This window comes from Podarcis filfolensis (genome assembly GCF_964270895.1).
Source record: "Podarcis filfolensis genome assembly, chromosome: 9".
In the NCBI taxonomy this organism is placed as follows: Eukaryota; Metazoa; Chordata; class Lepidosauria; order Squamata; family Lacertidae; genus Podarcis; species Podarcis filfolensis.
In genome coordinates this window covers 21827084-21841787 of record NC_139610.1, presented here as the reverse complement: position 1 = coordinate 21841787, position 14704 = coordinate 21827084, and the positions used below count along the sequence as shown (strand labels likewise).

The 14704-nt window shown below is 40.6% G+C and overlaps 1 protein-coding gene across 2 annotated transcripts in view; it reads right to left on the bottom strand.

Annotated features, from left to right (window-relative positions):
• Window positions 1–14704, bottom strand: part of MTMR7 (myotubularin related protein 7) — a 38831-nt gene that overhangs the window by 22082 nt on the left and 2045 nt on the right. For both annotated transcript variants that reach the window (XM_083630424.1, XM_083630425.1), the window contains exons 2-4: window positions 6404–6526; window positions 5213–5375; window positions 796–953 (exon numbers count right to left, since the gene is read on the bottom strand). In XM_083630424.1, coding sequence (XP_083486550.1) covers window positions 796–953; window positions 5213–5375; window positions 6404–6526 — 444 coding nt within the window. The remainder of the gene's footprint in view (window positions 1–795; window positions 954–5212; window positions 5376–6403; window positions 6527–14704) is intronic.

Below are 14704 nucleotides of genomic sequence, written 5' to 3'. Positions count from 1 at the left end.
AAGACTCACCTAAGGATAATTTCAAAGGGCCTCACAAATAGTCAAACTATATCTGTGCTCAGTATGCTTAAGAAAAAGCCAAGCAAAAAATAACTGAACGAAGTTTGAAAGCTTGCACTATTTCACATAAAACACAAATTCCATATTTCCTGAATAAGAGTGCTTTATATGTTAGACCTGGATGTTTTCCCATGCTCTGATGCACCACCCAAAACCCTTTCTGCATCCTCCTGAAAGCTTTCTGTTAAAGAACTCAAACATTCTGTTAAGTGAACTCAAAAATTTCCTTTACTTCCAGAAGCAGCACTCAATTGAATGATGGGGGGGAGCAAAGCAAAGCATGATGAGATTGTGTCACACAACTTCTTTGTATTCTGGCCCAGTTCAGACATCACAATGTTGCTCTAATAAATTATGGTTTATCAGCCAAATAACAAACCATGTGCCCATGCACTCCCACACTGCTCAACCACTATGCTCCTGTACCCAGCTTTGACGTTTATATCCTGGTTTTTAAAACCACTTTCCCATAATGTCCAAAGAGGGGAAATGGTTTATTCTGGCAGTGTTTAAACCACAGTTTGGATGTCACAGGAAACTGTGGTTTAACAAGCCACGGTGTAAGACCCAAAGCTGAGGGCATGAGAGAAGAGCACATGAGCACACAACTCCATAAACCATCATGCCTGAATTGGGTCACTTAGTTACCAGGCTAATGCAGGAATGGTAAGTGGTCACTGCTGTCCTTTGTGTTCCACATTATCAAGTACCGCACCTTTGGTTGCAGCAACTCACCCTGTAATCTCTATTGACATCACTGAGCTGCCAGTAATTATTTGGGACCCCCATCCGATTATATTCTTCCTTCATGTTTGTCAGATTCCAACCTTGCTCTCGCTCTTCTTTGTTTAGCTTGGGGTTGAAGGAAAAACAGTACAACTCTTCATATTTAACTGAAGGAGAGGGGAAAAGAGACACACACACTATTTATCCATTTGATTTATTATTATTGCATCACAAATACCAACTTTTATTCGCTTCGTTATGCCAGCTGTCACATTTTTCAAAGATGATAACCAATGAAGCTTGCAATTCGTTAGGGAGGACTGCACTTGTGTATATGAATAATCCAGATGGGATTTCAAACAAGCTCTGTATGCTGTCTGTCCAGACACTTTACAGCCAAACTTTGCAGACAGCTAACCTTTTCCCTGATTGGGAGGGGAGGCAGGCAGGGTGTCTGATGTTAAGAGCTGCATTTCTTGCTCTTGTGTTTTATCCAGTTTGCTTGTTACGTTAGCAGCGTGTCATTTGATTCATTTGCTCAGGAGACCACCGGTTTGATGTGCCGTGCTTGCTCCATTTTCCTCCTACTGGTACTATGTAACTTGGGCTGCAAGCATACAGGTGGCCAGAGGCCAGCTGAGTGGCTCTGGAATGCCCATTAGTACCACTCTACTGATGGAACAGGCCAATGGTCCATCTAGTCCAGCATATTGTTCTCACAGTGACCAACCAGATGCCTATGGGAAGCTCTCAGGGAGGTCCTGAATGGAACAGTGCTCTCCCCACTTGTGATTCCAAGCAAATGGTATTCATACTGCCTCCTACAGTGAATGCATGTTGAGGCAGGATCCAAAGTCTCCTTGTACCTCAACACACTGCAGGACTAAAGAACTAAACCAGCCCTAGAGAGGGAAACCAAAACACACTGTGTCAGGGAAATAAGAAAAAGCCATCTTCACTTCCCACGCAGCTCACATTGAGCCAGCAGGGCAACATGAAGAGGACATGAGCTCTGGCATGGATTCTCATGGAAAGGCACTTTTATAGAATTGCTCTGCCCACCCATGACTTGGGCAGCAAATAAATAAATAAATAAAATTGGCCGATGAGCCCTGCAAATGTCATTAAAATATTCACTTTGGTTCTTAGATGGCGTTTATTATTTGAACACAAGTCAAGCAAAAAAACAGACCTGGTCAACTATAATTTTAACCTACGACATTTATGAGCCACCTTTGTATTCAACAACAGAAGACGTACAATAGGATGAAACAGATTTAGAGAGCAACTGCACATCAACACAATAACAACAAAATAAAGGAATACAACAACTGTAATACAATCTTTTAAAATAGTCATAACCAACTATATTGAGTAAAATTGTTCCGACAAGTCAACTGACAGCATTATGACCATCAGCTGATGAAGATCCCAACCCAGCTAAGTTGATGGCATAAGGCACTATAATTCTATTATCCTTACTTTATTATTGCTAACTTTCCCCCAAGTTTTATTCCCTCGCTTAAATTCATGTTTAAATAGAACTTAATTTCTGTACTACAAAGTGCACAGCCACTTTGGCAAGGTGGGGATTGGCTAAGCTACTGCCTCTTCTCTTTCCTTTGACCTTAAGAGGAAAAGAAAGTGTGTATCGCACACTCCATTAGGATGAAATAAGGGGGAGAGAGCACCTTAGCCAACTGTTTTATGCTCAGGAGGACTGACGCAGTTAGACTGTTATCTACAGGAAATGGCTTAGTAGATTACAGCAGAATCTTCCAGCAGAAACCTGATATCAGACTACCACTGGTCACCTGTGAACCCTACCACAGTGAAGGCAGATCCAGAAGCAAACAGAGAGAATTCAGCTTTGGATCCATCCTGTTCTATAACAGTAGGAAACAATTAACTGGATGTTATGGGTTAATCTCTTTCAAATGTTGTCATTGGGGGCAGGGTAGGGAGGCTTGCGGCAAGGCAAGGTACCAGTCACAGGTGACCTTCAGGTTCCTTCCTTCCCTACAATTTTATGAATTGATGTCCCATAAAATGGCCAGAACACAACTAACAAGATTGCCATGTGGGATAAACCCAAAGCAAATAAAGGGCTCTTGCAACAGCTAAGTCCCTTATATGCAGATGCTTGCAACATGCTCAGAATGGGAGGAGAGGTCTTCTTGTGGATCAGGAATTAGTTAAGTAGCAGGAAGCAGAAGGGAGGAATAAAGGGACAGTTTTCCGAATGGAGGGATGTAGAAAATGGAGTACCTCAAGGATCAGCAATGGGCCATGTGCTTTTTAATTTGTTCATAAACAATCTCTAGTTAGGAGTGAGCTGTGAAGTTGTCAAGTTTGCTAATGATACTAAATTGTTCGGGGTTGTGAAAACAAAGAGAGATTGTGCTCCAAAAGGGCCTCTCCAAACTGAGTTAATGGGTGGTAAAATGGCAAATGAAGTCCTATGTAAACAAGTGTAAAGCAATGCATGTCAGTGCAATAAATGAATGGTAGCTCTAGTTCCCAGGATTCTTTGGGGGAAGCCACAACAGTTAAAGTGGAACAAATGTGCTTTACATGTATGGTGTGAAGTCTCTGCGCCCTACGAAAGCTTCTCCAGTGTCATCCATAAAGAAGTAAAGTGAATCCATCTGTGTGAATTACTTGCCATATCAGGAACAGCCAGCACAAATTGGATTTGGCACTGGAAGTGTATCCAAGCGCTGATGCCATCTTACTTCTCAAAAGCAAAACAGAAAAATCCTGCAGCACCTTAAACACAAAGAGTTGTAGCCAACCTATGTCCCATTCAAAGTAGATCCATTAAAGTTAATGGCCATGACTAATTCAGGTCCACTATATTTCAATGGTTCTATTGTGAGTACAACTTAAATTGGATACGGCCCAAGCAAAAAAAAGGTGCCCTAAGTCTGTTTGTTATTTTTCCTGTGGAGACCAACATGCCTATGTAGAACTATTGAAAAAACTTACTTCACTGCATTGCTTTCAATGGGATGCACATTTAAATCAATAGTCAAGTGCATCTGGTCACACATAAATGCCCATTTTAAGTGTGACTAGAGCAGGATAAGAGTATGTAGATGGATACAACTAGTAATCTATGTTGTACAAAAGGAGTGCTGTATACAAGAAATGGAGAGGAAATTAATCCATAAACTTTCAGAACATTAAACCATAATTCAAAAAATAGATGAGGGCAGGGTTTGAACAGTTTCTGGAACTCAGACTTTTCTGCCTCCATCTGTTTATTGTCATGGCATGGGTTTATGTACACTGTTCCATCTGTTTATGTACATTGTTATATTTAACCTGGGGGAAAATATCTCAAGTAGAAAGATCTGGCTGGAATTTTGACGTGTATTTGTTCACCAGCGTCCAAAACGTGCATTAAAGTCATCCATTACACCAGCTCACATCACTGGCTAGCAGCTCTCACAGCTAGATCAAGTTAGAACAAACAACGTCCTATTTTCAATTTAAGGCTTTATCAACAGTTCAGTCACAAAGCGTGAGGTGTAAAGCTTATTCATATTTGCAGGTTATTGGAAGTGCTTGACACAGTTGGCAGGAATGAGGGACATGGTGGGACGTCGCCAGAACCACCTGTCACAACCTAAGCAGAAAGAGTTCTCAAATCTTCCTTGCTAATACCTTCCCAGAAGTTCACAGCGTCAGGGTACCACCCACTAAACCCTTACATATTTCCTTGCTCACATTATTATTTCCTCAAAGGGGACTTTCTCCAGCCCCATGATCATGTTGGTTTCCCCTTTCTACACCTTTTCCAGTCTACAAAATCCTTTGTTGTTTTTGCTGCAGCACAGCTACACCTCTGAATATCTGTAAAAAGGAAACACCTTAGTGCTGTGATACAACTAAATTCAGGCCCAGTCTGCAGGTTTACAGAGCAAGAGGATGAGAAATAAAGTTCAAAATCAACCGTGTAAATGTGCTGATTGATATTAAAAGATTAATGGAGCTAAGTAGGAAAAAACTAAAAATAATAAAATGAAGGGTCCCTGTCCCATGGAACCTTCCCTGCAAAGAGAAAGAGAAATAGTGAAATAATGGCCAGAGAGTTATGGGCAAAACCAGAGATGAGCATGACCATGAATGGCTACAGAGAAGAGAGATGAATGAAATGATCATCAAATGCTGAAAGGAGATGCCTTTTCTACAACTGTGCTATCAGATGGCACAGAGCTTTTTTGAAAGACAGCTAACAGATATTGCATTGTTTGTACACTGGGTGAAAGAGAATCATAACAGCCTCCTCAGCATCAGGGTGTTTTTTTTCTTTCTTTTTTTTTACAAACTGCATGACAGCAGTCCACCACAAGATAAATAAGAGAGAGCATTTGTTCAGGCTAATTTCCAGATTGCATCCTTCTGAACTTCCATTCCATACCTGGGCGTGCCAGACGGATTAAAGATATGTAAACATCATGGCAATCTCTTTCTTGAGGCATGATGAACTGGATGTTCTGAAAATTCTTGCAGCGAATCAGCAAAGGACAACCAGTTGCCGCTGTAGCCTGCTTTTCGATAGACGAGATTTGACTGTGAAGAACCTGAAAGGGAGAAACAACTTTTTTTACTGGGGGTGTGTGTGTGTGTGTGTGTGTGTGTTAAGACACCTTGAACTGAACTCTGCCAAGGAAAAGTGGGGTGCAAATGTTTTAAATAAATAAATAATCAAACAGCAACAAAACACATGCAACTTTAAAAGAATACAACCCAGCCCACTTCGACCATGTGCATTAATGCATGCAATGTTCCAATGTGAAAGAGGGAGCAAGACATTGGACAATATGCTGTTGCAAAGCAGAAGAAAGACAGAGTCTTGAACCAGTACGGATGAGCTCTACATCAGCGTTGTGGCGATCTCCCCATAACAAAGAGCTGAAACTTACACAGTGCGTTCCATTTCCAGTCTGAAGCTCCCTGTTGACCACTGCTCAAACAGAAGGGCTATGGCTTAAATGTAGAACATCTGCATTACATGCAAATGGTTCCAAATCCATGACATCTACAGGCAGGGCTGGAAAAGTCCCGTCTGAAACCCTGCACAGTTGCTGTCAGTCTGTAGAGTAGAGGCAGCCAACATGGTGCCCCCAAATGCTGCTGGACTATAACTTCCACAAGACCCAGGCGAATGGTCAGGGATGATGGGAGTCATGGTTCAGCAACATCTAAGTGGGCATAACGTTAGCTACCCCTGGTGTAGACAATACCGAACTAGATGGACTCAGTGTAAGGCAGATTCCCATGTTCCTAGATTTTGAGCTTTCTCTGGTATATTTGCTGCCATTGCGTCAAACTCAATGGTCTGGCGGTTCCTTATGTATACCCATTATGTTCTATGCATACATATAATCCAGTCTTTACTTAAAAGTCTGTGTACATTGCACAGACTTTTAAAAATCAATGGAGAGGACAAATTAGTGAACTTTACGGGATGCATTTACAGATATATCCACTCCCTTTTCATTTGTTCGGCATACGTTTGTAGGGAATTTTGCAGATATAAAAATAAAACCAGAGTTGTAGAAATTACTTTCATAGGATTCACAGAGCAGTAATATAGAAATTGCCATACCCACGTCTCTTTACGGGTGTCTGACTCATTTTCTACAAAGATCACATGAGTGGCTGTTAGATACAGTGTCCCTAATGCAGCCCTTTTGGAAGATATTCCATCAATCAAACGGACATTTTCCACCTAAAAGAGAGAGAGAGCATAACCAAGCAGTACTTCCAATAAAATTAAAAAATAAAACATTCATAAAATTCTATGAAACTGGTTTTATGTTGAAAGAAACCATTTATGTTAAACATGCCAATCTTTTTCCACTGTTTAAAAGTTGCAAGATGAAAGAGACTAGAAGACATAGAACAGAATATTAATTTTACATCCCAAATTTACTTTTTGTTTATGTATTTGTTATTTGCTTATGTCGTTTACATTAAACAATATGCAAATTAAAAATACCATACAACATTAAAAACAAACTGACATAAAATGTATCAAACTATATATAAAACCAACTGTGGCAAGATTTATTTATGAATACAGGGTCAAAGACACAAACTAGAAAAAACATAAAGTAAAGTCAGTAGCTTTCAAACAAATATAAGTAATATAATTACAAGCGAAAATTGGGTGATAAAATTACATGTCTGTATACAATGAATGGCATTCTACTATGTTTTACTCAAAGTAGATCCACTGAAATTAATGTACCTAATTTAGTCATGTTCATGATTTCCAGGGGGTTTACTCCAAGTAAAATACCACCCATTGTTCATAATCATTTAGTCATACTCCGTGCTTTTTTCTTTAAAAAAATGTTTAGGGGTACACTCATTTTCCTACTCATATTGAAATACTGCCTCTCAATGAGGCCAAACTTAGATTCACAAAATGTTTAGGGGTATGCGTACCCCTGTGTACCCCCAGAAAAAAAGCACTGGTCATACTTAATTTTTGACTAACAGGAATGAGTGGCTGCAACCTTTTGTACTTTGCAAAATAAAATTTGTGAAAATCTCAATAAAACTATCAATAACAACTTTTGTAAAAATGGCAAGATGCAATCTGATTGGTAGAGCCTTGGTTCTGCTTGCCTCTGACTGGATGTGACATAATTCTGTGCAGCGCCTTACAGCAGATACACCCATATTTTCTAATGAACTTTTCTTTTGTTTTCCTTTTTAAATAAGTATACTAAAGATGAGTTAAAGTCATATTTGCCCCATACACATATCAGGATTTCTGAAACAGAAAAGGGGTAAAATACTTACACACAAATTCCACCTCAACCATATCACATGAGAAAAAGCAGATAAGAAATTTAACAATTATTCATAACCTAGCTACAAAGACACCTAAAGGATTATCATGTTTTTAAGAGCCTATTCAGAGCTCAAGGTAGGTGGGGATTTGAAAAAGCTAAAATTAACTTCTGCCAAGCTAACCAAATAGATCTATGGAATGTTTCTGTATGCTCTGTGGTTTCATTTGAGCTAAATTCTCGTGACTTTATGACAGCTCATCCTTGCCCTTTTCTCTACTGAGAATCTACTTTGGTAACAAATGAGTTAACAGTGGAACTCCAGGACGTGACCCAGTTTTTGGGTTTTTTTATAGTATAATGATTCACTGACTTCTTGGCTAGTTCTTACGAGACCCATGTCTTGGCTAGTTCTTCGGTGACCTATGTCAAGAGCTGGCTGCAGAAAGCAGAAAGCTAAACCACTTTGAAGACACAGATTTTCTAGCAAGCTCTGGCCTCTGGGAACTATTTTTGTGCATCTCACATCATTCCCAGTGGAGAAACAAACTGTGCGATGTCAGCTCAAAATTCACCCTTAAGGCAGCTTAGTGCCAGATCATCAAAGTACTTTAGGCCAATAAGAGCACTGAAAAGAACAAAGTTTGCTCTGCAATGTACATTCAATAGTGACTTAGCTGGAGACACAAACTGCACTAACTAGGAGTCTAAAGGTAAAGGGACCCCTGATCATTAGGTCTAGTCCCGGACGACTCTGGGGTTGTGGCACTCATCTCGCTTTACTGGCTGAGGGAGCCGGCGTACAGCTTCCGGGTCATATGGCCAGCATGACTAAGCCGCTTCTGGCGAGCCACAGCAGCACACGGAAATGCCGTTTACCTTCCTGCCAGAGTGGTACCTATTTATCTACTTGCACTTCGTGCTTTCGAACTGCTAGGTTGGCAGGAGCAGGGACCGAGCAACGGGAGCTCACCCCGTCACGGGGATTCGAACCGCCGACCTTCTGATTGGCAAGCCCTAGGCTCTGTGGTTTAACACACAGCGCCACCCGCGTCCCCGAACTAGGAGTCTAGTGTTAAATTAAAAAAATATTCAGTTATATATTTGCATATCCCCATAATTTTTACTAAATATACATTTTTGATAAATTAAGGGGAGACAATTTTCAGTTCAAAAAAGAAATCCAGCCAATCGTTTTCAGAATGGAAGTGCCTAATCCAAGAGCACATTAGAATCAAAATAGTCACAAAACATTCAAGAGAGAATGCTTTTCAGGAGTTGCCAACAGCTAGGGGAAGTGCCATGGACCTTGCCTCTACAGCACCACTGCTTCCACATACTGGGTAGGGCAGAACAATTTGGTGGGAAAAGGCGGGGCAGGCACACCAGCATAGCCAATCCAGTGCTCCCACAGTAACAATCTCGCTGCCACTTTCCCCAGTATTCAATGCTGCCCCTCCTCTCCTGAAGCCATTGACATTTTACATGTATCTTACTGATTAATTAACTTCTGTAAATATTTCGTTATAGATGGTGCTCAATGGTTAGGAACTGTGCAGAAACACCTACTGAAATTGGTATCAGCAGCTATCAGAGAGAATACTTTGAAGGTTTGAAGTTTAAGTCACATTTATTTACTGTAGGATTAACGTGACTTAAACATCAAACCTTCAAAGTATTCTCTCCGATTGTCAAAGAAGAGATATGGACATGTGGTAGTTCACAGATTCTGGAAGCCCGTCTTCGAAGAATGTGGTGGAATTTTGGAGTAATAATCTGTGAACTGCAATTGGCTTTAATTTCTGTTTTTAGAAATGTGCAATACAAGGAAGTGGTGACTTTCTGTGGGGTCAGGGCACCAAACAAGTGGGCAAAAATGGAAGAAAAGGTCTTTCACTAAATGATTCGTAAGGATATGTGAGGCAAACCACTCTCACTGAAAGCTGGACTTGATATGGGGTAAGATACCACCAAAGCTGTACATTTTTAAATTGTTTTCATTTTAAGCAAGACTTTATACCACATGATATGCCAATGTTTGGGTTGTGTCGTTTGCCTTGGATCCAACTTCTACATTATTTGTAAGCCATCTTGTTACCACATGATTGTGTGCTCAGAATTTGAGGTGTAGGACGGGTCAGCATGTCTTGGGGGTCCCAATGGGGAGGCTCGCAGGCCAGAGGTTCCCCTTCCTATTGCAGAGGTATCAGAGATCATAGTGATGAGTGCCAAGTCCCTTGAATGATCGCCTACACACACAAATCGCAACTGCCTGAAGTATTTATTAAAAGCCATGTCTGTCCATCATGATATATTTCCCCCCCATGACCTTGATTGCTGTAGGCTAAAAGGAGCAAAGAGGGCATTAAGCAGAACACAGTCAAGGGATTTATGGTGTCTATGGCAACCCCTTACATGATATATATAAAGTGGATCCAAATTTAACACAACACTTTTTAGAGAAAAGGGAAAGAAGGCAAAATATAGAAGTTAAAGGGAATGCAAAATTGCAAACAGATGTAAGGCACTTTCAGAGGATAAATTTGAAATCTGACCTTCTGAACAAGGCTGTTGGGAGGTCATTCAAGTAAAGGGATGTTGTATTGGGAAAGGGATAGGCAAGTCCTCAAGTTAAACTAGCTGCAAAGCTCTTTCTAGATATGCTGAATGCATGTTAAATGCCTGTGAAGGTTTTATGGCTACAGTCAAATTGCGTTGGGTGTTCCAAGACATCATGCGTCCCTAAGTATATTTTATACTTGTTGAATGAACCTTGATTGTGGATCTAGTTTTTAAAAGGCATGGAGAATGCAATAACTTGTTGTGTTACTGTGACAGGAGACTGCCAGTCATATAGCGGTTGCAAGGCAGTACAACAGCAATCTGGATAACATTGCTTACAGTCAGCCAACCTTGTTTGGAAAATAGGATTATACAATTGAGGATTCACACATCTGATTAAAACAAGCACAAAACTAGCGACTTAGACTTGTGTCTTCTCCAAGTGAGAACAATGCAGATTCCTGATTAAATTCTACTCTAGGAGACTGATAAGGAAGAAAAAACATTAGCACTGAGCCAGAGGGGGCGTGGGGAGAAGCATAGCTGGACATAGCTTGGGTGTCCAAGAGGAATAGTCATGCTGTTTTTTCCTTAGATGACCTCAAGCTCGCATCACTAGACTAACAGCAGGAAGTTATGAGACGGAATAGATGGATGATGAGAATCTTCTAGCCCCAAGTGCTAATAAATAGGACAAAGAGCACTCTATAAACAAGGTCAGCCAGATCGCACCACAAATTATCTTTCTCTCCACTTCTAGAACTGAAACACAAGAAACCAGAATCTGCCATTTAGAAAGGTTTCTGAGCTCTGAGGTGCAGACAAGGGGTTGCTTCCACACTGTCACTGTTTTCAGGAGGGATTCCATCACCTATCAGCAAGTTCAGGTTATGCAATTAAAGATGATTCAGCACTCTTGTGCAACAAACGTGCTTCACCTGACAACTCCCCCCTCTAAATCAGACTTTTTGCAATAAGGAAAGTGACGGGGATATGCACTGGAAAGTGTGTGATAACAATTGATTGAAATCCCTGTGCTTTTAATAAACAGTTTAGGAACACACTCAGGAAACTGCCTCCTATCGAGTCAAACCATGTATCCTTCTAGCTTATTAAACGTCATCTGTACCATACACTGAAAGCAGTATTAGACCACTTTAAAGAGCCGTGGCTTCCCTCAAACAATCCTGGCACCTGTATTTCATTAAGGGTCCCAAGAGCTTTTAGGATATCCCTATTCTCATCACAGGGACGCGGGTGGCGCTGTGGGTTAAACCACAGAGCCTAGGACTTGCTGATCAGAAGGTTGGAGGTTCGAATCCCCATGACGGGGTGAGCTCCTGTTGCTCGGTCCCTGCTCCTGCCAACCTAGCAGTTCGAAAGCACGAAGTGCAAGTAGATAAATAGGTACCGCTCTAGCGGGAAGGTAAAAGGCGTTTCCGTGTGCTGCTCTGGTTCACCAGAAGCGGCTTAGTCATGCTGGCCACATGACCCGGAAGCTGTACGCCGGCTCCCTCGGCCAATAAAGCGAGATGAGCGCCGCAACCCCAGAGTCAGTCATGACTGGACCTAATGGTCAGGGGTCCCTTTACCTATTCTCATCACAGAGCTACAATTCCCACAGTTCTACACCCTTAACAAACTACAATTTGCCATGAATCCTTTGGGGAAGCCATTACTATTTAAAGTGGCAAAATGCCTAAAATCACAAAATCAAAGAATTGTAGAGTTCAAAGGGACCACAAGGGTCATCTAGTCCAGTGTTTTTCAACCTTTTTTGGGCAAAGGCACACTTGTTTCATGAAAAAAATCACGAGGCACACCACCATTAGAAAATGTTAAAAAATTTAACTCTGTGCCTATATTGACTATATGTAAAGTAATTCTCTTGAATAGGAATCAAATAAACACAAAGAAAGTATTTTATAATTACTTTATTATGAAATAGTAAGTAAACAGAAATATGAAAAATTATAAAATACTTTATTTTTAAATCTTTCGAATTTTTCAATTTTTCCCACGGCACACCAGGCAACATCTCGCGGCACACTAGTGTGCCACGGAACAGTGGTTGAAAAACACTAATCTAGTCCAATCCCCTACGATGCAGGAACTTTTTTTGCCCAACATTGGGCTCAAACCCACAACCCTGAGAGTAAGAGTTTCATGCTCTACCAACTGGGCTATCCCTTCTTTAAATGTATGGGATCCTAGTTTCATCCACAAACACACTGCCAGCACATCTCCAGAGTTTCAGTGAAATTCCCAGCAACCCTACCTAAATGTCAGGGATTCATCCTGGGACCTTTATAATGCAAAGCATGTACTGTACCACTGAGCTACAGTCCTTGTGCAAGGATGCAACAATGCTCACACACAGAGAGACATAAGTAGCGAGCTGTTTATTTTAAAATAAATACATGAGAATGTTATACCGATTAATGAACTTGTCAAGACATGACACTCGGACATCCCTTTGGAAAGAAAATAAAATATTTGTGTCATGTCTAACTTTTACACAAGGAAACTGACACCAGAATTATATCAACATTTTAATATAGCCATGGATTAGTTTACTGTATTTTCACATCACAAAACCAGCCTGGAACTGGCACAACAGAAGAGCATATTGATTCAGTTTCCCAACATGAATCAACAATATAGTGAAGAATAACTTGTTGGTTTGATAGTCAGAGGACAAAGTTTATTTTATTTTATTTTTAAAAACTGAAGTAGCAACTACAAACCTTCCTGACCCTTGACAGCTATAATGCATGGTACGTGAGGCTACCCTTGAAGGCAGCTGCAATTAGTGCAGAATGAAGCTGTCAGAATTCAGAGCAGCTCAGTAATCCGAAATCTTCCTATACTGCCCATGTACTAACTGGCCCTTCTCATTGGCCCTGGTGTTAAAGGAAACTCACTGTGTGGTGATATTAAATAGGGCTTTCTCTGTTATGGCATCTCACTTCTGGCATTCCCCTTTAATAAATGAATGGTGCTACACCATTCACTTTTAGGCACTAGTTAAATAGATATTAGCGTTTTATAGGGAGTTGACCTCATGTGGAGAGTCATAAATCAGCCTGTTGTATGTGTGCCATATTGTGCTATTATATATTGTTATCTGCTGTTTTATGAGCTGCATGTAAATTTTATTATTACATTTTTAGTGGGGGGGGGGGGTTGTTCAATCCTGCCCTGGGATCATTAATTGATGAAGGGTGTGCTACAGAAGCCAATGAATGAATGTTGGTGCTTGAGCAACATATTGTAAAGCGTGTCTACAAAAAATGTAATGTGTGAAGCATCTCTCACAGGATGCTTTACTGTGTACATAAATCCAAGATCTAACATTCTTCATGCAATATTGTTCCCAGCAAAGTTATGCTCATAAACATGCCCATGTCAGGTCTACATGTTACATGCCTCATAGTAGCCTGATGAGCTTTGAAGGGAACTTTAGAGTCAGTCCCAAATTCATATTGCACTAAGTAGCCCATGAAGACCCACAGGTTGAGCTAATCTCAGCCCATTCAAGTGGGAGACGAAAAGAAAAGAAAAGAAAAGAAAAGAAAAAAGAACATCAAAGGCCTGAATATTTGTGATACAAATGTCGTTTCCCCCAGAAATAACCTAAATACTTTCAACAAAACAGAAAAAGGACTCAGTAACATGGAAAAACTAGAACTTGAGGACAACTTGGACCACCCAAAATGCTGCATTAAACAAACAGATACAACATCAAATGAATGCCTGGTGCTATTATTACAACACAGACGCTAGGGACTTATTTGGCATGTTCAGTGGAAATTAACTTAAATTGCTCTGCTGCCAATATATAGCTACAATGATATAAATGGAAGGAACCACACACGTTATGTGCCTGAAAAAAATAATTGTGATCTAAGTGCAATGTCTTCTTCATATCTTTGGTATCAATCTGATCTTTAGCACCATTGGTTCCCCGCCCTTTAAGTTAGCACAAAGCATTTTCAAATCAGGTGGGGATCTGGTTTCGTCCCCCATCCCCTTTTGCTGCCATTTATGGTGAAGCCTGTTAACGGAAGATTATTTCACTCATTAGATATTTCAGTTTTTAGCAGCTTCCCAGAGGATGTTCTTTCTAAACCACACTAATGGCTCGTAATCATTTACAATCAATACTTGTTTCTTACAAGTAAAGTTGCTGGACCAGGGAAAGGCTGTAGCTCAGTGATAGAACACATGCTTTGAATGCAGAGGGTCGCGGGTTCAAGTCTCAGCATCTCTAGATAGGGCTGAGAAGGACCTCTTTATTAAACTTTGGAGAACTGCTGCTAGTCATAAAAGACAATATCGTGCTTAATGGACCCATTCCGTATAGGACTACTCCCTATTTTCCAATGTCCTATGTTTTTTGGAGAGCTGATCTACAACATCAACAACATGAAGCAGTAGAAAAGGAGGCTGAGGCATTATTATTTATCTCTCTCGCTCACTCACTCACTCACTCACTCACACGCACACACACAAACACAGAGTAAATAACAACTGTGGGGAAA